The 21,461-nt window shown below is 43.6% G+C and overlaps 1 protein-coding gene across 3 annotated transcripts in view; it reads left to right on the top strand.

Annotated features, from left to right (window-relative positions):
- The window catches only part of srgap2 (SLIT-ROBO Rho GTPase activating protein 2), a 60,769-nt gene extending 40,805 nt beyond the window's left edge, over positions 1-19,964 (top strand). Inside the window, exons 5-24 of one of the 3 annotated variants that reach the window (XM_073468107.1) lie at positions 1,837-1,899; positions 3,820-4,035; positions 4,393-4,521; positions 5,524-5,745; positions 5,902-6,003; positions 6,096-6,293; positions 6,403-6,487; positions 7,122-7,149; positions 7,419-7,449; positions 8,151-8,211; positions 8,443-8,520; positions 8,614-8,748; positions 8,843-8,948; positions 12,671-12,895; positions 14,627-14,706; positions 15,054-15,252; positions 15,615-15,752; positions 15,916-16,135; positions 16,228-16,338; positions 16,420-19,964. In XM_073468107.1, the coding sequence (XP_073324208.1) occupies positions 1,837-1,899; positions 3,820-4,035; positions 4,393-4,521; positions 5,524-5,745; positions 5,902-6,003; positions 6,096-6,293; positions 6,403-6,487; positions 7,122-7,149; positions 7,419-7,449; positions 8,151-8,211; positions 8,443-8,520; positions 8,614-8,748; positions 8,843-8,948; positions 12,671-12,895; positions 14,627-14,706; positions 15,054-15,252; positions 15,615-15,752; positions 15,916-16,135; positions 16,228-16,338; positions 16,420-16,983 (2,991 nt within the window). In that variant the 3' untranslated portion in view covers positions 16,984-19,964. Of the gene's footprint in view, positions 1-1,836; positions 1,900-3,819; positions 4,036-4,392; positions 4,522-5,523; positions 5,746-5,901; positions 6,004-6,095; positions 6,294-6,402; positions 6,488-7,121; positions 7,150-7,418; positions 7,450-8,150; positions 8,212-8,442; positions 8,521-8,613; positions 8,749-8,842; positions 8,949-12,670; positions 12,896-14,626; positions 14,707-14,823; positions 15,253-15,614; positions 15,753-15,915; positions 16,136-16,227; positions 16,339-16,419 lie in introns of those variants that run through there. The other 2 variants (XM_073468108.1, XM_073468109.1) reach the window with 2 other exon arrangements.
- Positions 19,965-21,461: the final 1,497 nt, after the last annotated feature.

Genomic DNA, 21,461 nt, shown 5'->3' with positions numbered 1-21,461 from the left:
AGTCAAACTGTATTAATGAGCACACAGTGTCAACCTGGACCACAGACATCAGAGCTAATGAAGCGTGCTAGTCGCTGGTTTATGCTGCGGTCTTGCCGAGGCAGACGGACGACCAAAGGTAAAATGAGAAGTCCAAAGGTCAAGATCCACAGTTGACAGATAGGTGGGCTCAGCCACGGCTGATTGCTTTTTGATTGGCTCTAGTCTGGCTGCTTGTCACCTAATATGAGCGTCCTACAGGGCTTTAAAGAGCGAGGGTGGGACAAGCTCAGTTATCCCGTTACCTCTTTTTTGTCTGCTGCGCTACCTTAAATCTCTTCCCTGTCGCTTCCTCTCTCTGCAGCCTTCTGTTCCTGACCTTTGTGCTCTCTGTAATTCTCCCAATTTTTTCCCAAGACAGTTTCACCTTGTCCTGCCCTCTGTGCTTTGATTGGCTAGTACTTCTGTGCTTTGATTGGCTCATGCTGGTGGCCTCTGTGTGAATTTGAAAGGGTCTATTTTAATGCAGAGATCTACTCTTTGGTTCTGTTTTACCCCAAAGAATGATCTTTTTTCTAAATCTAACCAAGGAGTTTTGTTAATCTAAACCAAACGGCGACTGACAAATGAAGACATGAACATAATTTGTTTTGTGAAAACACTAAGTGAATCTAGAAATAATCAGTGAACATTTGGTTTCATACCAGACATCCAACTTCACCTTTCTACAAGTCTTCCTGCCAGAAAGCTTTCCATCAAAAGGTACATCACAGTGCAACAAGCACTAGCCAAACACAACACAGCACAGTAGGACAGGGATAGGCGCAGTTGTCTTAGGAAACAAAATAATGCATTTCCCAGATAGATTCATTATTATGATCCACAACCCCCTCTCTCTCTGTGTAGGCATGTAAACAGCTGCTTCTCCTTCACCTCTCCTCTCATTTCCATTTCTCCACCTTAATTTCACCACCCTTCACCTTTTTTTTTACTGGCTCACCTCTGAACTCCCACTACGCCACAGCCCGCCCCCTTCTGTACCCTCTTCTAGGAGAAGACAGATGCTCAACATGCGCTGGAGAAATCTGTTCTTGCTTTCATTCTGCATTCCTTAACCTTTTTTTTTTTTTTTCTCAGTTGACTTTCTTTGCTTTTTCTCTTTCTTCTCCTCTGTCCTCCCATGTTTGTCCCCCACTCTTTCTTACCTGTTATGTCATTTTTATTTGTGTATGTGTAAATTAGTGTGCACAAACTGATAATCAATTACTTGTTTATTCTATAAAATATAAGAAAAGAAAAGCAGCAAATCCTCACATTTAAGAAGCTGGAGAAATAATTTTCCTCAGGCCAACCAATCGACTAATCACTGCAGCTCCAGCCTTCTTACCTTCTTCTTTTCTGTGTGTGTCTACTGATCTGTGGGCTGCCGTGAAGTCATCAGTCACTCATGGCTCCTGGCTGTTAATGTCTGGAGAATGGTTGTGCCTGTATTACTCTCTGTCCTCCTTTTTGTGTCATCTCGCCCCTGTCTTCAGCTCTGTTGTCCTCTTACCCTCTCTATCTTGCTCTTTTTCCTCCCTGCCAATGTGTAAAGATCAGTATCTGTAGCTTCCTACTTTAGCTCCACATCCATCAAGTCCATTACTGCCTCGCTCATTTATCTGGGCCAGCGACTCCTCCGCTCCTGTTGAGCCAGAAAATCTAACCCTGATTGATGATGGGTAGTTGGTTGACCTCATGACTGAGACACAGAGGTGACCAGGTGGACAGTTGGACAGTAGAGGCTGAACGTATTGATCCTGAGCTAATGGTTAAGGCTCTTTATTCACATTTATCTGTCTTATTCTGTCTCTGCAGAGCAAAGAGGTCGGCGTACAGCTGCAAGAGGACCTGATGAAAGTTCTTAATGAGCTTTACACGGTAAGAGGAACCACTCATATGTGGATACATTATTATGGTTGTGATCTCTTGCATCTTATACAGCTCAACAGCGAGAGCACACGTCCTGTTCCTCACAAGTGTTATGGGATATTAGATGTTAAAGCTATCAAAATGCTTAAACTTTATTTAACAGAATATTTCACTACAAGTAAAAATTCTAATACAGACACATCAATATGACATAAGCAGACAACAAAAAGCTTACAGACAACACAAAAACATGACACGGAGATTAAGGAGGCAACTTGGGTACATTCAGATAAGGATTAAAGATTTTTAGCCACACTAGCGTCTTGGCTCAAGGGATAGCTGTTGTTCAGTTTGTCCATTTTCATCCAGACTGAAATATTACAACAATGAAATGTTGGATGGATTAGGCCTCATTCACACCAAATCAGTCGTTGTGGCGAAACGCCAGTCCTGCCATTCATTTTGAGTCTGAGTAGTGTGTTTAGGCTTCGGTGGGGTGGTCTCATTACCCTGCTGCGAAAGGCTTAAACAGAAACAACTTTTGAAGAAATGCAATGTGGTGGCCAATCACATAAGCTGGGGATCAGACCAACTGGACAACAGTGATGTTCAAGCCATTTTCACTAAATATATAAAATGACATTTTAAGTATAGCCCACTACTAAATATCTTATAATGTATGGTTGCTGGTTGATATGATCCATTTGGTGTCAGGGTGAAACAGATGCTGTCATATAGGCCAAAAAAAGACACAAGCACAAACATTCAGAGGTCCACCAAAAAGCTCTGAGTTTCTATTATGTTGTTTGGTGCCTCAAACAAAATTGTGCAGCCAGAAGACTGCATCAGCAGGGGAGGAGAAAGATGGTGAAAGCCTCTCTGGAAGAGTTGTTGTAGAAACTGGGTGCTATGAAGGCAGAGCTCATAAACCCATCAACCAAACGATGGTACTCTCGTTAAACACTTATACGTCACACTACATTGGCAAATGTTAGCATGCCAGCTTGCTAAGCTAAATCATGGTGATCCCAGTTAACTTTATACCTGCTAAACATCAACACATGAGAATGTCAGCATGCTGTCTAATGCTAGCATTTAGCTCTGTACAGCTTGACAGAGCCTTCTAGCTAGCATGACTGTAGACTCTTGTTCACAAGTGTATGTTTTATAAAGCAATTTAAAAATATACTGTACACTCTTCCTCTGTGAGTCACTGTTACTGTCAGCCCTTGCTAATTGGACCGTCTGATTTGATATTTCAGACATCATGACCGCCTGTTGTTTTGGTCCTCTCACGCTGTCAGGGGCTTGGTAGCATCCGGTTACACATGTCCATGGTACTGCCAAAAGGACCTAGGCAATCAGAGTGTGTTTCACTGTCTGTTTGTGTGTGTGTGGGCAAAGTTTCCTCCCGCAGCACAGCCCTGAGCAGCAAGCAGCTACATAGCTTCAGCTGAGCCAGGCCCATAAAAGCAGGTCTTATGCTGTAATTACAGTATATAGTAAGAGATAGAAATAGATCTGGTTTGAGTGACGCGCACATGCTCACATGCATACTCATAGACAGGCCAGTGTGTTTGTCTGGAGGCGATGTAGCAGTGTAATAATGGCTCTGGTGGTGGTCACTGGAATAAGGCTGACACTGCACACACACACTCGTTTCATGTGTTTAACCCTTCATGTCAAACTCATACCACCATGTCGTGTAGTACAGTAGAGGAGGCTGACTCATTCGCTGCAGTATTCTTGAATGCCAGCGCTAGAAGTTCCTTCCAAAAAAATCTTTTAAGTGTATTTGAACCTCAGTGCTCCACTCTGCTCATTATCCTGACTGGCGTAATCCCACTTTTGATCCGGAGCCAAGAACTGAAGTACAAGAGAGAAAACACACTCTTATGTTTGCCTGCAACTCTCCACCCTTGTTCCCAGGTGATGAAGACGTACCACATGTACAACACTGACAGCATCAATGCCGAGTCCAAGCTGAAGGAGGCGGAGAAGCAGGAGGAGAAGCAGATGGGACGCTCCGGTCGACAAGACGACCGCCAGACGCCACGCTCCCCCGACACTCTGGCCAGCATCAAGAGCGACGAGAAACCCGTCCGACGCTCCAGTGTGAAGAAAATCGAGAAGATGAAGGAGAAGGTGAGCTGGGGTCGGACCTGCAGGGGGAAGGGAAGGGTAGGAGGGAAAAGCTGTTTCAGAGTGCTCCACCTGTTGTTACGCTGGCTTACAGTGTGTCTCATGAATGATTTATGAGTGCATGACTGGCTTATTGCTAACCTTGTCTACTACAGCTGGGGCCTGTCACAGCAACGCAGTTCTCCACTTCTTATTATCCATAATCAATACTGAGGCGTTTCACTCTAACACCTATTATTCCCCTCCCTTCCCTCCCTCCCTCCCTCCCTTCCTCCCTTCCTCTACCTGTCATTACCCTTCTTCTCTCCTTCTTGCTGGATATCTTTCTCTCTTTCCTTCACTCCCTCTCTCTCCTATCAGAGACAAGCCAAGTACACAGAGAACAGGCTGAAGGCCATCAAGGCCAGGAATGAGTACCTGCTCGCTCTCGAGGCCACCAATAGCTGCGCCTTCAAATATTACATCCACGACCTCTCCGACATCATTGACGTGAGTATCAACACACTCTGTTACTCTGTGTGAGCGACTAACATTTGCAGACATTTGTGTGTGTGTGTGTGTCTGTGTCTGTGTCTGTGTGTGTGTGTCCCTGTGTTCTAACCAGTGGTGGGCCCCCTCGGTCAGTCTCTTCGCATTAGCTTCAGTGCTCCTAATGAAGCCAGCAGACCGGTCACCCTCTCTGCTTTGCTTCCCAACACTCCACACATCAAAGTGGTGTTGTGCCCCCACACCCCACCCTCTCCCACATACAGCCAGTGGCCAAAACATCTAGACAGAATGGAAGCAGTTCATTTTCTGACGAATAAAAACATCTTAACTGCTGGCTGGACTGATAGAGCGGTCAGCAGCAGGTGGCTCTGACACTCTTTTTCCACCCACATGGAAACGGTTCTGCTCTGATTCGTGCACCTAATTTTGAACCATTGGGAGCATTAAGGAGCAAAATAAATTTGGTTGCTGGTAGCAAAAATTGGCAGACTTTTTTTGACCTTATGTGCAAACTGTAGTCGAGAGGTTGTTGCGCAATGTGCACTCCTCTACCTTGATTCTTGATTACAAATGTCCTGCTCGAAACTGGTTCACCCTGTTCAGGGTGTACCCCGCCACTCACCCAATGTCAGCTGGGATCGGCTCCATGTGAGCCCAGCCTTCCTGGAAAAAATGTTATGGATATTTTGTCTTCTTGCATGTTCATTTATCCATCCAAAAATTTTATGTTGATAAAATGTACAAATTATGCATCGTACCACTGTTTTGCATTAATTTATTACATTACTGCAGGTGCACACAGTTATCCCTAGGGGGATGTGTCATATCTGAGCCATTACTGTTTACATATGATTAAAAACAAAAAACCTCAAGTTACATTTCAACTCAAGGGGACATCGACATGATCTCTCTCAACTTGCATATTATTTTACCAACAAAGTTAACATGCCATGTCATGTCAGTTCACGTATTTATTTTTGTGTGTGCATGTGTGTGTGACAGTGCTGTGACCTCGGCTACCACGCCAGCCTACACCGCGCCCTGAGGACCTACCTATCTGCAGAACAGAACGTAGAGACGTCCAAACACTTGGGCCTGGAGACGCTGGATGGAGCCACAGAGAGCCTGGAGGCCAACGGAGACAAACAGAAACTGATGGAGACCTACAACAACGTCTTCTGCCCTCCGGCTCGCTTTGACTTCCAGTCCCACATGGGAGACACGGTACAGTTGTAGTGCTTCTCCTCTTCAGTGATAAATACAGAACCTCTTTTTAAAGTTTAAGTCAGTGCACTGGGAAGGGCAGAATGTTTTAAAGATGATCTCAAATTGTGCACTGTCTCATTTTCCACTGTGCTCTGTGTGTTGGGGTGGGTGTAGATGGGAGTGGTGTGTGCACAGCAGCCGTTGGAAAGCGAGTTGCTCCAGAGGTGTCAGCAGCTGCAGTCCCGCCTGTCCACGCTCAAGATTGAGAATGAGGAGGTCAGACATCTTTCTGTTTTCTCTTTTATTATTATACTAATTCATCTGGTTGGTCTTCTGTTGACATCTCCTCTTCCTTTACTCTCCATCAGGTGAAGAAAACAATGGAGGCCACTCTGTCCACCATCCAAGACATGGTGACGGTGGAGGACTACGACGTCTCTGAGTGCTTCCACCACAGCAACAGCATGGAGTCGGTCAAGTCCACTTTCAGCGAATCCTATCTGAGCAAGCCCAGCCTGGCCAAACGACGGGCCAACCAGCAGGAGACGGAGCAGTTTTACTTCACGGTCAGTGCTGATTGTCATCGTTGATTGACAAAAGGCTCTAATTGACCGAACTTTAAGCTTTCCTGCAGTTATACGTGACCACGTGTGTCCTTTTTTTTGCATGCTGCAGAAGCTGAAGGAGTTTCTGGAAGGCAGGAACCTGATCACCAAGCTGGAGGCCAAGCATGACCTCATCGAGAAGACCCTGGGAGAGAGTGAGTGGGACAGTCATGGCTTGAAGACATTGTCCTTGTGTGTCCTGTCCTGTTTAAGTGTGTGTGTATATGTATGTGTGTGTGTGTGTGTGTGTGTGTGTGTGTGTGTGTGAACTGGGAGCCCCCCCAGTTGGAGGAAGATGGATTCAGGAAAGGCCTGATGCCCAGAGGCGGAATATGGAGCAGATCAGGGAGATGAGTGGTTTACTGGGACACATTAGTGCCCAAGCAGGGAAGCAGAGAGAGTTTAATATATCTAATAATCACAAGCTGTGTGTGTGTGTGTGTGTGTGTGTGTTCGTGTGTGTGTGTTCGTGTGTGTGTGTTCGTGTGTGTGTGTTCGTGTGTGTGCTCGTGTGCGCGGAGGGCTAGGTCACAGTGACAGTGACCATATGTGGATGCAGCTGTGTGCTTTGGTCTGAGGATGGGGGTGTTCCTCAGTGCTGAATGTGTCTGTATTTCCACAACTTTACAGGAAAACCATTCTCAAGTAGTGTGTTCGTTTGCAGCTTTACGTAGGAAGTTTGTTTCCCTGTCTCTGTCCATCTGAAGCCGTTTCCTCATGTGTCCTGCTTCTACTAAAACCGTCTATCTCTCTCTCCCCTCCCCCTCTTCCTGTTTCTCCCTTCTTTAGGTCAGAAGACTGACTGTTGCCTTGCCAGGTAGGTGTGGTGAAGGAAGGAAATATGCACACACACACACACACACACACACACATGCTTACACTTGCATATACCATAGCAGCGTTTGAGCTTGATTTCTTGGCAACCGGGGGTATTATTTTCCCCGTCATGGTTTATAGATATTCTCAACACATGTGCGTATGTGTCTGTGTATACAAACAGAGAGTAACCAGAGTATAAATAGACTTTCTCCGGAGACATAATGACAGACTGCCGTTTGTTTCTCTCCCATCTCTCCCTCTGCATAGTGGACGGAGGAACTCGTCGGTACGGAAGCAGGTAATTATCTGTCATAAGTGTCTGTGTGTGTTTGTTTCTAAGGGGCCACCAGCTCAGAGCCGCCGGAGGTTCGCTTTTTAACTCGTGCCACATGTTTTCTCACAGGATGTATCGACACCTAGAGGCTGACAGCACTTTGGTTCAAACCAACACATAATTTTTATTTGCCGTTGAATCCGTTGGTGCACTGTAATACAATCTGAAACAACACTTAAGTGATCACAGTGCTACTCCGCTGGGGAATCTCATGTTTGTGGCGCCCCCCTGTGGCTGGCTTGTGTTTTGGCCATCAGCTCTCACTTGAAAGAGAAATACACAGATTGTTTGTTTCAAATATCGGTCAGGTTTTTTTTTTTACATATTAAAACCCACAGTGGGATTCCCCTAACAATGGGTACATACTGTAAATAGTCCAACATGCACTCCACAGCCTTCACCTCCCAGAGATTTTCTGGAAACCCCAAACAAACAAAGGGAAAAGGAAAAAGCGCTGTCTCCTAGCAACAGCTGGGTACTACTACACCCACCCCACACACACACACACACACACACACACAAGTGTGTGCACCGATGCATGTGCGTGTGCAGACATGTGTGCGGAAATCTTCCTGACAAGAAGTGCGCTGTGTGTGTTATTTTCCACACCAGTCTCCTGTCTTGTCTTCCTCTATCGGGAGTAATTTCTTCTCCTCCTGTTTCAGGACTCCGGTGAAGCCATTCCTCTGATGGTCGAGAGCTGCATCCGCTTCATCAGTCGCCATGGTGAGCAAAATTCTCCAGGGGAGCATCAGCTTTTCCTGTGCACTGATTGGTTGCATTGTTTGTTTCAAGTGTGATCTGTTCTGGATACAATTTAAAATTGGGAATTTTACCAGAACTTCATTGCTTCAAACTACAAATATGCCAAACCTCCAGAACTTTAAATCTTGAAAATGAAAAAGGGGGTCTTATTTTGACGTAACACCTGTTTTTTGTGTGTTTATGTCTGTGTAGGTCTGCAGCATGAGGGCATCTTCAGAGTGTCAGGCTCTCAGGTGGAAGTCAATGACATCAAGAATGCCTTTGAGAGAGGTAAGCCAATCATCCAGCAGGAAACATGAGCATTTTAATCAGTTTGTCCAACACTTTATTATCTTTTCTCTCCGTCTTCTCCTCTGGATATAGGAGAGGACCCGCTGGCAGGGGACCAGAATGACCACGACATGGACTCAATCGCCGGTGTCCTGAAGCTCTACTTCAGAGGACTGGACCAAGCCCTCTTCCCTAAGGAAGTCTTCCATGACCTCATATCCTGTGTTTGTAAGTGTCTCATCCTTTTGGTCAGTTCTGTGTGTATTTCTGTGCTTGAGTGTGCGAGTAATCTCCCATGTGTCATGGCTATGTTATGTTTCAGCGATGGAGAGCCTCCAGGAGCGGGCAGTACACATCAAGAAAGGTCTGCAGTCTCTGCCGAGCAAAACTCTCATCATCATGAGATACCTGTTCGCCTTCCTTAACCAGTGAGTTCCAACACGCACACGCACACACAAACACACACATACCAATAATCTAAAGTAAACTAATAGGTCAGAAATCAACCATTTATAGTTGTTTTTCTGTTTTTTTTTCTTCTCTAAGTTAGTAGTTGTGGTTGTAATGTATGTTATGTATTAGATGACATGACAGGAGAAAAACAAATTTAAACTTCCAAAGAATTGCACAAGAATTACATTGAACTGTAATTAGGAGTGTGTCAATAAAACCGGTGCGACAGTCACCACTTTTTATGTTTGAGTTTCAACATATCTTCCAGCCTCAGGCATGCACTGCAAGAGAAACCAAATGTTTGGTTGCTGTTGTAGTTACAGAAATAGTAACACCATAGTCACTTAACACAGTCTTCATACACCACTGTGAAGCAGTCTCGAGAAGCAAACTGCGATATTAACTTAAACGGAAATAGACAACTTTTCAACTTTCCCTCCCCTCCTAGTATTTCCCTGTGGTATTACTGTTGGTGCTGCAGCTCCACCTAACACGGCTGCAGCTTGCAGCCTGGCTACCAACCAAAGCAAAGAGCAACCGTAAGAATTCCAATTTGACCTTGAAACTCTGATCTCAGTGCTATGAGAAAGCGAGAGTAAAACACCTGGTTGTATTAATAAGCAGGCAGGTGTTGTCAGGGCCGGCTCTAGCCACTTTGCTGAGAGAGTGGTGTGGATGGCAGATTAGTTGGGACCTTCTCCAGCAGCTGTTGGAGGCTTCTGCAAAAATTTCCTGAGTGCATCTGGACAGTTTTAAAGTAGATTAGCCTGACTATAATTGTACAAGCAAAAACATGTAGCTGCAGCAGACAGAGAAGGACAAACAACTGCTGCAGCCTGCACACTACTGCTTGCACCAGTGGTACAACATAACACATTATTACCTACTTGTGATTATGCATTAGTAAAGTAAAAGAGGTTGTGTTACAATTAAATAGTTACACATGCCCAACAATAATGCCCTGGGTGTTGTTACTCACTGAATTAGTTGAAAGAATGCCAGTTTTGAACCATGGGGGAAACACAAATCTACCAGGTAACAGAGTTTGACACAACACCAGTGCGCTCCCCTTTAGTCAATGCCTGTCTGTTTGCTCTTGTTTTACCTGGGTTTCTATCACTTTCCCTCTTCTTTGGCTCCTCCGTAAGCAGGGTTCATTTCCTTTTGCAGTGTAAGTGCAAGTTATTCTGGGAAAAATCCAGTGTGGTGGCAGACCAGGTAGCATAGTGAAAGCTTCATAGGGAACTGTACAGGGATGGTGTCCTTTTTTTTACTGCTGTTTATTTACTTCAGAATGATAAGTTAGTGCAAAAAAACGTTGTTGATTGCAAGTTTAAACAAAAGCAGATTATGGCCCACTTCAGAGGCTTGTGTCAATATTCTGCAAAGGTTCATATTCGTTAAATAACACATGCATTTCAACACATGCTTCATCAGATTTCAACACTAAAGAACACCAAACAGTCTCAGCTAAGCACCCAGCCTACATCACTCTCTATGATTAGCGTGTCATAGGGTGTAGGGTGAAAAAGACTGCAATAATTGCTCTGACCAGAACAAAATGTGGAGAGATGACAGCCCCGCTCCTACACATTTTCTATTAATGCTCATGAGTCACAATGAGATACCATTCCTCAAAGGCAGTTGCTTTCAGTATCAATCACTGTACAAAAACATCTTTCAGTATACCAAAGTCTACTGACAATAAAAGCAGTTTTCAATCACCATAAACCATGAAAAAGTAACTATCAGAAGACAATCAAATGCACAAAAAAACAGAACAAAAAAGTGTTCACAGTGTTGCATAATTTGACATAAGGAGCACAAAACTTTAAACCTGCTCAGCCATTTATAAAAGTTAGGGCCTGAAAATCTGCCTTTCAAGAGTTGAGAAGCATTTTTTTTACTCCACAGAAACTAATAAACACCACAAATAAACACCAGAATGAGGTCAAAAGAACTTAATTTGGTCTCCTCACAGTAAATCTAAACATCCTTTGACCTCTGTGGGAAGTCAAGTATGGACCCTAATGACAGTCCAAAGTGCAAAGAATATTTCCCCCTTGAGGAATGATTCTGTTTTCCACTTCAAGTCAAGTTTGTTTGTTAAGTCCAATGTCATATAAAGTGGCAAGAAATAGTAAGTGAACCTCTTGGATTTTCCTGTTGTGTTGCACAATTAATCATAAAATATTATCTAGAATTTTTCTAAATCACAGCTTAACTTTCCTGAGGTGGTAACATTACAATAATAGCATGTTTTTGTGTATTTATTAAGTTATTTGCACGAACATTAAAGTCAGGTTTAGAAAAGAAAGTGAAACCTTGATTTTGGTCGACCTTGTTTTACGTCAGTGTCCTCAACCAACCTCCATCTGTTGATCACATCTAAGCATTAGCCAGGAGGATTTTTAGGGCATATCCCTGTTCAGAATGTTTTTCATTAATGGCTCTCATCAATTCATGTCACAGAATCTCAATTGATCTGACGTCAGGATCGACTTTCACCATTCTGAAAATGAACTTTTCTTTTGTCTGAGCCATTTTGTGGGTAATTTTTCACTGTGTTTTGGCACATTCTCGTGTTATGTCTCCCAACTTCTATCAAGCATCCAATGACTGACAGCTTCCCTGAAACTTAAAATTCTTTTTATATGTTTGACTGGATTATTGTCTCAGTGAATAATGGTCGGTCAGGCCCAGAGAAAGCAAAATGACTATAAATCATGACGATCCCAACTCCATGCTTCGATTTAAGGATGATACTACTTTGCTTTATTACTCCAAACATTGCAACAAGTGTTTCTACAATAAAACATCATCTTTTGTTTCAAGGTTTTACATAACATTGTCCCAGTAACATTCAATATAAGAACATTCAAGTTGCCAATTTAAAGGTGCAATATTTTTATTTTTTTGCAGATTTTTTTAAAGGTCATTTGTGAAGGGGTTGATGTACTGTTTCCTATTTAGATTTTTGATATCAAGGTTATTTAATGAATATGCATATTTGGAAAACAATTATTTGAGTGTTATTACTTTACAGAGAGTGTGTTTTTATATTTTCGAGACTTTGGATGAATTATGCATAAATGTAGATCATCCCCAAAGGTTTCACTTTACTTTTCTTGGCATTGTTTAGTGTCTGATTCGGCTCACATCAGCCACAATCTCTTTAAAAAAGACGGGGACAAACTCTACAAAAAGCATCAGCTAATAAGGGAGAATATTAAGAATCCATTGCAAACCATCCTTAAAATTCATCACAAAGCCTGTTAGTTAGGAGGGTTAGTATAAAGGAGTGAAAGACAAAAACAAAATGGGACCTGAAATTTGAGACCCCTAAGTAAATCAAGTGGTCTTGGGCAGCTCGTGTGGAGACAGATGGGGAGCTTCTTCTTTTGCTTATGTGATTTACAGTCAACACGATGGTCCTGCTTCTCCTCACACACTAAAAACATACACAAACGCACATCACCACAGTGTACAAATGAAGTATGATGCAGGCTTGGGTAGTTTTCACTGTCCTGACACACACAGATATGCATTCACAGTTTATCCACAAGCAGTGGTGATGGAGACAATAAATGACATGTCATGGTTGTTTGTGTGCACAGTCAGTTTGTATATATTATATGTTTAAGAGAGAAGGATTAGGTAATGCCCTCTAAATGACTCTGCTTTCCCTTCCGCCCAGCTTGTCTCAGTACAGCGAGGATAACATGATGGACCCCTACAACCTGGCCATCTGTTTCGGCCCCACCCTGATGTCTGTCCCCGAGGGCCACGACCAGGTCTCTTGCCAGGCTCACGTAAACGAGCTCATTAAAACTATCATCATCCACCATGACACCATCTTCCCCGGACCGCAGGACCTGCAGGGCCCCATCTACACCATCCCTGGAGCTGGAGACGACTTCTGGTGAGTGTGTGTGTGAGGAGCGATAAGTCATGCAGGGTAGCAGGACAGCAGGAAATGTCTTGTCCAATTGGTATCTAACTGGAGGGGGCTTGGAGATGACGAGGAGGCCAGAAAGGGGTGGGGGTGGGGGTTGATTTAGGGGCTGCCGTGGAGTGATGGGGGCTCAGTCTGTCTGCTCCGCTCAGGGCCAGGGGGCCACGAGGATCAGCTTTCCCTCCATCACACAGCAGATTAAAGTACCGCCTGACCACATTGGCCTGGGAGAGCACAGCATGCACACACCACAATGCACACAGGGGCCAACTTTCAATTTTACTGTAATGACAAGCCCCGGCACCAGTTATTATGATTACTGCCAGTCAGTGCAGTTGTTTAGACTGTAAGTCACCCTGAAGGAGCAGCTCTCACTCTCTACTGTAGGAAGTGTAGACAGAAGGTATTTTCTCACTGGCATGGCTGGGCCAGAGCAGCCAATTAGCTCATGTGATCAATACTGTACTGTACTAGTGGGAAGTTAAAGCAACGTGGAGGGAGTCTACATCTGACAATTAAAGGGACAGTTCCACCCAGAATAAAAAATGAATAGTTTTCTTCCTCTATAGTTCTACTTATACGTCGAGATTGTTTTGGTGTGAGTTTTGGATTATGTCTGCCTTCTCTTGAATATAATGGAGCCCAGATGGCACACCACTCTTGCGGTGCTCAAAGCGGCAAAAAAATTTGAAAAACTTCAAAAGTCATGAGCCTGTTACTCAAGATAACCCACACACCTTGTTGTGAGCAGTTTCTAGTAGGAACTATTTTCTTTCTACCAACCTACACCCACCAACTATATCACCACACAGAAGGAAGCGTGACTCTACTCATAGACCAGAGGCTAGCTAAGAAGGCTGTCACGATATCAGATTTTCGACATATGATTATTGTGGCTGAAACAAATTCACGATAACAATATTATTGCGATATCTATAGGAATTTAAAAATGTTAGCAATCAAATCTCTCTTTAACTTTGTTTACTGTGTGTTTTGTGTCTTTTTTGGGCAAATAAATGACCCTCAAAATGCAAGTGTAGGGAGGTGGAGAGAGTCTGTAACCATAACTGTAAAAATAAAACATACATGACATACATGAAGAACAGTTACTATCAACCACTCAATTACAGGCAACCAGATGAACTCATAAACAAAGATGGTTTGGTAGAGAGAAAATAGCTCCTGCATGAAACTGCTCACAACAAGATCTGTAGATTATCATGAGATGAACCAGTTCATGATTTGCTTTGAGCACCACAAGCTGAGTGCCATTTAGTTCCATTATGCTCAAGAGAAGGAGACATCTCTGCTTCCAATATCTCGAAAACTCCATAACCCCTCCCCCAAACAATCTAGATGGATTAATAGCACTACAGGTAAGAGGAAAAACATTCATGTGAAGACTTTCTTTTAGAGGTCCAGTCAGTCTTCTGCGTTGGATCGTCTTGGACTAGTGTCTAAAATCTAAGCAGAAATATTCAGCACATTTTCAACAAAATCTGTGGTTCCAGGGAGTGTACAAGTTTCCACCGTCGCTCTAATCTCAACACTGAGCGGTGGCGTGGTGCTTACATTATGAGCTTATGTGATCTAATGGAGGAATATGAGGTCAGGCTGTGAGTCACCAACATGTGTTGTCAGTCTGACACTTCTGTAGTTGTGTCTTCTAACCTCATCTGCCCGCTGTGTCCACATCAGTGACAGTCCACACTGTGAGCCCCCCCTGGTGGAAGAGCCTGCGCCCGACACCGTCTCAGTCAGCCACAACAGTGAAGATGGTGCGTAATACACAGTAAACACACACACTCATGTGAATACATGCAGTACATGTACATGATTTACTGTATATAATCTTGTCACCAGTTTATGAGATCTCTTCCTGCTTTTCTCACCAGTTACTGTGGCTCTAACCAGTTAAACCAGCTCACATTCTGCTCCCCAGTAACCTGTTAATTATGCTGCTTTGTTACTCCTTTAACATGTGTGCAGTCACCAAACACAGCAGCACTAACCTGCTATGCACTAATCTGGCTTCCCTTTTCTTTCTCTCTTCTCTCCCCCATCTGTTGCTGCCCCCTGCTTCTCCATCACTTCCTGTGTCTGTCCACCGTCCTCTGAATCTCAGGCTCCTTGGCTGTTTCAGAGTCTGACCCGTTTGAAGCCATCGCTCGTTTCGACTACTCCGGCCGGACTAGTCGGGAACTCTCGTTCAAGAAGGGAGCGTCTCTGCTTCTGTTCCAGAGAGCCTCCGATGACTGGTGGGAGGGAAGACATAACGGTGTGGACGGACTGGTGCCACATCAGTACATTGTTGTCCAAGACATGTAAGTCACTAGACTTCAAAATATCAAGCAGAAGGAGCTGAATGACATTTTACTCATGGTCTTTGATGTAGCGGTTTGGGGACAGCCATCAAAGCAAACCGCCCTCTCTAAAAAAAAAAAACATAAATAGAAATGACATTTGTTCTGTGATCTGATCAAAAGTAAACACAAAAAGTAGTCCACTGGAAATCCCCGTAGCTAAGGAAGTTAATCTGCTATGAGACGTAGCAAACTGCATATTATACCAGAACAACTTCCCTGTTGATTTTCCGTGTTGTATATCATGCAAACACAGTCATCTTTGTCTGTCATTAGTAATGTCTGAATGTGAGAGACATTTTCTTCTTTCTTAACTGTCTCAGATCTGATGGGGGCAGGGGAAGTCCAAAACCTGATGTGGACAGCAGGGACCTGCTGGAGGAGAGGGTGTCCACTAGAGGCAGCGCTGCTTCACCTACTGGAGCTCATGTGGCTGACATCTACCTGGCCAACCTGAACAAGTGGGTGTCGTGTACAAATACAGACTATTGACAGTGTATCAGAGGTTTTCATTTGCAACAACAACAAAACAAACCCACAAGATCTGAAACTGGAACAGAGGGATTGATTTTTTTTTTTTTTTTTATGATTAAAAAATGTAACTGAAATGTTTGTCTCCTTCAGGATGAGGAAACGTCCAGAGTCCGGGAGCATCCGAAGGACTTTCCGGGGCTCAGAGAGCGACAGTACCAGTCCGGGACCCAGCGGAGGGGGTGGAGGAGGGGTGAGAACAGCTTCTCTCCCTGTTGGTGGGGCTCTGGTGAAAGAAACTGGAGACAAACGACCCGTCAGTGCTCACAGCATCCTCAACTCAGTCACTCGACACTCCTCTCTCAAGACCAAGGTACTCTAACGTCTTCAACAGATTAATGTAGTGGAGGGGTGTTTTTGTTTAATTCCAGCAAGCATTTAATTGAACACATTGTGAACATTTAGGTGGAGAGTCCACAGCTACGCAAGACAACTACAGCAGGGCGCTCTAAGAGCTTCAGCAACCACAGACCACTGGACCCTGAGGTCATCGCCCAGGTGGAGCCCAGCTCACAGGTACACATCAGTGACATCCACATGTGCTGCTGTGGGGTTTTCTATGCACAAGTTAACTTTTACTTTACTGTCATGTTGCAGGACATTGAGGCTGCCATGAGCTCTGCCCTGTGTGAGCTCACTAAGTTGGAGAGACAGAGCACCTCAAAACACACACACGCCCCTGACGTGGTCCTCGACACACTGGAGCAGCTGAAAGGTGTGGGTGGTGGTGGGGGAGGAGGGGCATCGGAGCCTTCCAGTCCACTCCACTCCCGTCTGTTGCGGGACAGCGAGGGCGGCTCCTCTCACGCCCACCCACTTCAGCGCAGCGCCTCCTCTGCCAGCGACGTGCCCTCCTCCTTCCGCCCAGCCAAGAGCCAGCCGAGGAGCCCCCTCCCATCCGCCACGTCCCCCTCCCTCTCCTCTTCCTCCCTCTCCTCATCCGTACCTTCCTTCAGAGAGCTGCGCCCGCCAGCGACGAGGCCCAAACCAGTGGTGTTCCCGAAAAGCGGAGGGGGAGCTTGCAGCCCGGCCATGGGTTCCCCAACCTCTACTGTGCCCCCTACACCTCCTCCTCCACTCACAGGCCACACACACTCTCTCCCTCACACCCCTCCTCCTCCACCTCCACCCCAGTCTAACGACAAATCCTGCCCGGCTTAGGACCTCTCAGTCTGATCCACCTTACTGATTCTCACAAACTCTTGGATTCTTACAGCTCTTCTAGCAGGTGCAGAAAGCACTTCATTTTCACACGAGACCTAACCCACTACTCATGTGTAGCATTCACTTCTCGGTGTCCAGGCGAGTTCTTAAGACGCCATGTTCCCTTTAGGGTGTCGAGAGTTATTTCTGCCCTCTCCCTGCAGCTCTGCTATCACAGGCATAGATTAGACGCTTCTCTTTCTTTGCCACCACAGAGATTCCAGGGATCGCCGGACTTTTAAAATCTCGTACAAGGGAACAGGACTCAGGACGGGCACCTACAGCTTACATACACTAGTTTGTGATGTTTGAAATTGTGTTTGAGTGAGCGTGCAAGAGTGTTACTTGCCTTTTACACACAGATTTAAGTGAGGAACAAAAAGCACTGTTTGATTTTTGTATAGTAGACATGACAGAGTTTTTTTTTTCTTTTTAATGACCCATGACTAGCGGACTGGAAGGGAGTGTTTGATTCCTGAGAATAGACTGTGAAATGCTAAGCTCTCATTCTGTGTAGAAATGAAAACTCACTGACTCGCTGCTTCAGAAGTGGAAAGACTGCAGATTAAAGGTGTTCTGATTGATGATGAAAGGAAAGAAAACTGGGCCAAATATCAGTGTAAGTCATGTGATCAAGAGCTTTATTTTATCTCTTCCTCCAGTGTTTGATCTATTGGTGATTTTTTTTTTCTATTATTATTATTATTATTATTATTATTATTATTGTTATTGTTCAGTACTAGTACCACAACATGAGCATAGCAGGAGCAGCGCTCTCCAAAACATAACAACAGTAACTCCAAATATAGCAATAAAAATAATGAAAGCTGGTAGTTTGAGGCATTATGCTGCTTCCCTCCTGCAGCTCTATTGTGTATGTAGAGGACCACTGAAACCCAGCATTTTTATAGGTAATGTTGGATCGTACTCACACAGACGCACGCATTTTCTCCAAATGTGTGTGTGTTTTGTGGCAGCTAAACGCCTTTCAGGTTTTTCCTTGCATGCTGGGGCCATAGACATCAGTTTATATATCAGCAGTGCCAGCTACAGGACAACTTCAAAACAAAGTTACAGCTTGCTCCTTTAACTATATCCTTCAGACTTAACAGTAAAAAAAAAAAAGGGTTTTATTATTCTAATGGTGTGTATGTATGTGTAATAATCATGACGATAACTGGAAGCATGGAGCTGAGGATCCTCCTGAGTGTGTTTAGATAGAAGCACAACCAACCACCTCATCCGATGCGTTCTTAAGCAAAAGTTTGCTTTTATTATTATAATTATTTTTTTTTCCAGTTGTTTATTAATGCTCAGATCATGTAATGGTAAACATTTTGAACTGTGTAGCTGTCTGGGTGTGTGCATGTGTGTGTGCCTGTGTGAGCATGCGAGGAGTATGTATGCACCTCTTCCCAGCCCTGCCCCCCGACCACCCGTCATCAAGGGATGCCACTCGGCAGCAACTATATGGCGTAACACACAGGAAAACACTTCAGCTAGCAGCTGCCGTGCTGAATAAATATGCACTGTGTATGTGTTGCCAACAAAAGTCTGCAGGGATACATAAAATGTTGTCTTCAGTCGCTGCCGTGACAACATCCATGGCAGGCCAGCTTTAAAGGTCCAGTGTGCAGGATTTTGGATGATTTAGGGCCAGAAATAGAAAATAATATTCATAATTATGTTTCCATTAAAGGAGCAATATGTAGTTGAAGAAATTCAAATTCAGGATAATATCTGAATAAACAAGCTGTTCTCTGAGGAAAATAAGGTCCCCAGAACACTGTTTGATGCTAGAGAGGTGGCAGGGTCCGCCAAATATAAACAAAGTCAAACAATATGAAACTGTGTTGTCCTTTAAGGTCAATTTGTTTATTCAGTTTATTCTTCTTAAGTATTCAAGGATCTTTGGCAATGTTATCCGTTTCATTCAGTTGTTCCTCTACGAGTGAACCCTCTTCTCATCAATAAAGGATCTCAGACTTTTAGTTGGTTGCAATCTGCAACCTCACTGCTAGATGCCACTAAATCCTACACACTGGACCGTTAAAAGAAAGAGGCGAGAAAACCCAAATCCAGGATCTTAAACTTTTGTTTTTGTTTATATTATTCGCTAAAATGTATCTTTGCATTATTAGATCTGATGAAGAATTGAGGAATATGTGAATCATTTTGCAAACACTGACTTCCAAAGTTGACATATGCCATTCTTGGTAAGCTGAGTAACACCTTCCTGTTCTCGCAACTGTATTGATTGAATTCTGTCCTCATATTCCCCTTCCTCCCCTTCCTCGACCCTCCTCCCAGAAATACAGCACATACTGCATTCCTGTATGTTCTCTACCAGGTAATGAATTATAACTGTTGAGGGTTATTTTTTAAATCTCTGTATACTGTTGTGTATGACCTGGCGTATTTGTGTTGCTCTTACCTCATCGTGACAGCTAGAGGGAGTGTGACTGTGTGTGTGTGTTTGCAGTGAACTGATCAACGCACACACGCACTCTCACACATACAGACATGCATGTGGTTGGTTGGTGTGTTTTGTCCCGGCCGTTGGGACTCTCTTCGATCTTAAATCAATCATCGTGCACTTGAACAACTTGGCTTTGCGTGTGGACTAACTGTGTGGGGATGAGTTGTCAGAATTGAATATTGTTAAATATGCATTTTTGTGTCCATTTGAAAACAGCAGAACTAAAAAAAAAAAAGACTGTAATGTCAAATCTATTTATAGTTGTCTCTGTATTACTGGAGAATCCTGTGTTCAGATGTACTTTGTATATACAATGTTGTACATTACAGAGGTACACTCTTTTTTGGTACAATATTGTACAGTAATAGCAATAGTAGTTTAATCAAATAGGCCTTATATAATTCTATGTGTAGTTCTTGTAGTAGATCTGTTTTTTAATAAACATTGCTTGCTATAAAGATTCTTGAACTCTTTGATTTTTGATTTTGTGGTCCAAATTTGAGCTCATTCAGCATTGTGGATGACCTGACCTCCAGATTCTCTCCTGATTGGAGAGCATCACTGTGGATATCATCATCATCATCATCATTTGGATCTTTTCTGGGGATTCTGCGCAGTGATTGACAGAAAATATTACACATTTAACTTCAGAACATCATCCATGAGAATATTGATGAAGATAATGACAAAATACATTGAACATTGTGTCTGTTCAGGAAAGTACAGTAATTATGAAAGGTGATGTGAGAGACTGAGATTATACAGCATGAAGACACAAGTGAAGCAAGAATTGAGGGTTTAACTAACCAAAATGTTTATATGGTCTGTTGGAAATAAAGTTTGCTTAAGCTGTGTAGACAAAAGAAAAGCCTCAAGGTTTACTTCCATAAAGTTGGGAGACTCCCAAGAGGCCGACTTAAAAAAAACAAAAAAACCCAAAGCAGTCCAAAACTGTCTGAGACTCATACACTCAGTGCAACTCAACAGCATCTCTCCATAGACCCCCATAACCAACACAAACAGCAGGGAGGCTTTTAATGTGACTGAACTGAGATTCAAAACAGGAACCTGAAAAATTGTTGAAGAATGAATGTACGCAGAATTAAAGTGAATATAAGAAAATAATGAATTGAACTACTCCATTTTAACACATTTAACTCTTTTAAACTCTTATTATATAACTTCATGAGTAAAATCTGCGGAGTTCCTCTTTGACAGAACACACAACATGCAAAGTCTGCTCGGCAATTAAGGAAGTGATACTCAGGTGAACAGGTGGACACATACTGTACAGTGTCTGCGGCATCAGACCAGACAGTCATCATGGAAACGGCCGGCCAAATGATAAACCATACATGAACATTAAACAATCATTACTTGTGCATTATCTACGTCGTTTCTGTGACTCACAAGAAACCTCCTGACTGGCTCTTAAGCAACATGCAAGATTCCAGTGAGTTTCCAACATGTGGATGTGTGCAGATTATTACATCTGTGAAAAAAGAGACACTGATATCAGATCAGTTCTCAGTATCAGTATAGCTTACCTTAAGACGAGGTGTTAGAGTTGGTATCGGGAGATAAAAGAAGCCCAGAAAAGAAAGAAGGGTCACCGAATCTCACCTTGGGGCCAGACAGTGGTGACAGTAGGTTCCTCGACTTTGTTTAGGAAAGGCTCCTGTTTGCAGTGGGTAGGTTAACCTACTTTTTTTTCATCAGAAGTCATATGACGTAGATGTGTTGGGTTTCAGTGTGTTTCCTCATGCCTTTCCCTTTGACTTCAATACAGCTGACACCACAGTCTGGCACCAAAGAAAGATTCAGTGACGCAAAGACCCTTCCTTCTTCTTTATCTTCCTTGATTTCTGCATGAGGCTGCACGTGCGTGCACAATCTTGTCGCGACAAATTCACGTGTATCAGTCAGTCATTTCACTAAAACGATCACATAATGAGTC

Source organism: Pagrus major, chromosome 6 (assembly GCF_040436345.1).
Source record: "Pagrus major chromosome 6, Pma_NU_1.0".
In the NCBI taxonomy this organism is placed as follows: Eukaryota; Metazoa; Chordata; class Actinopteri; order Spariformes; family Sparidae; genus Pagrus; species Pagrus major.
The sequence above is the reverse complement of the archived record's forward strand: the minus strand, read 5'-3'. Positions and strand labels throughout refer to the sequence as shown.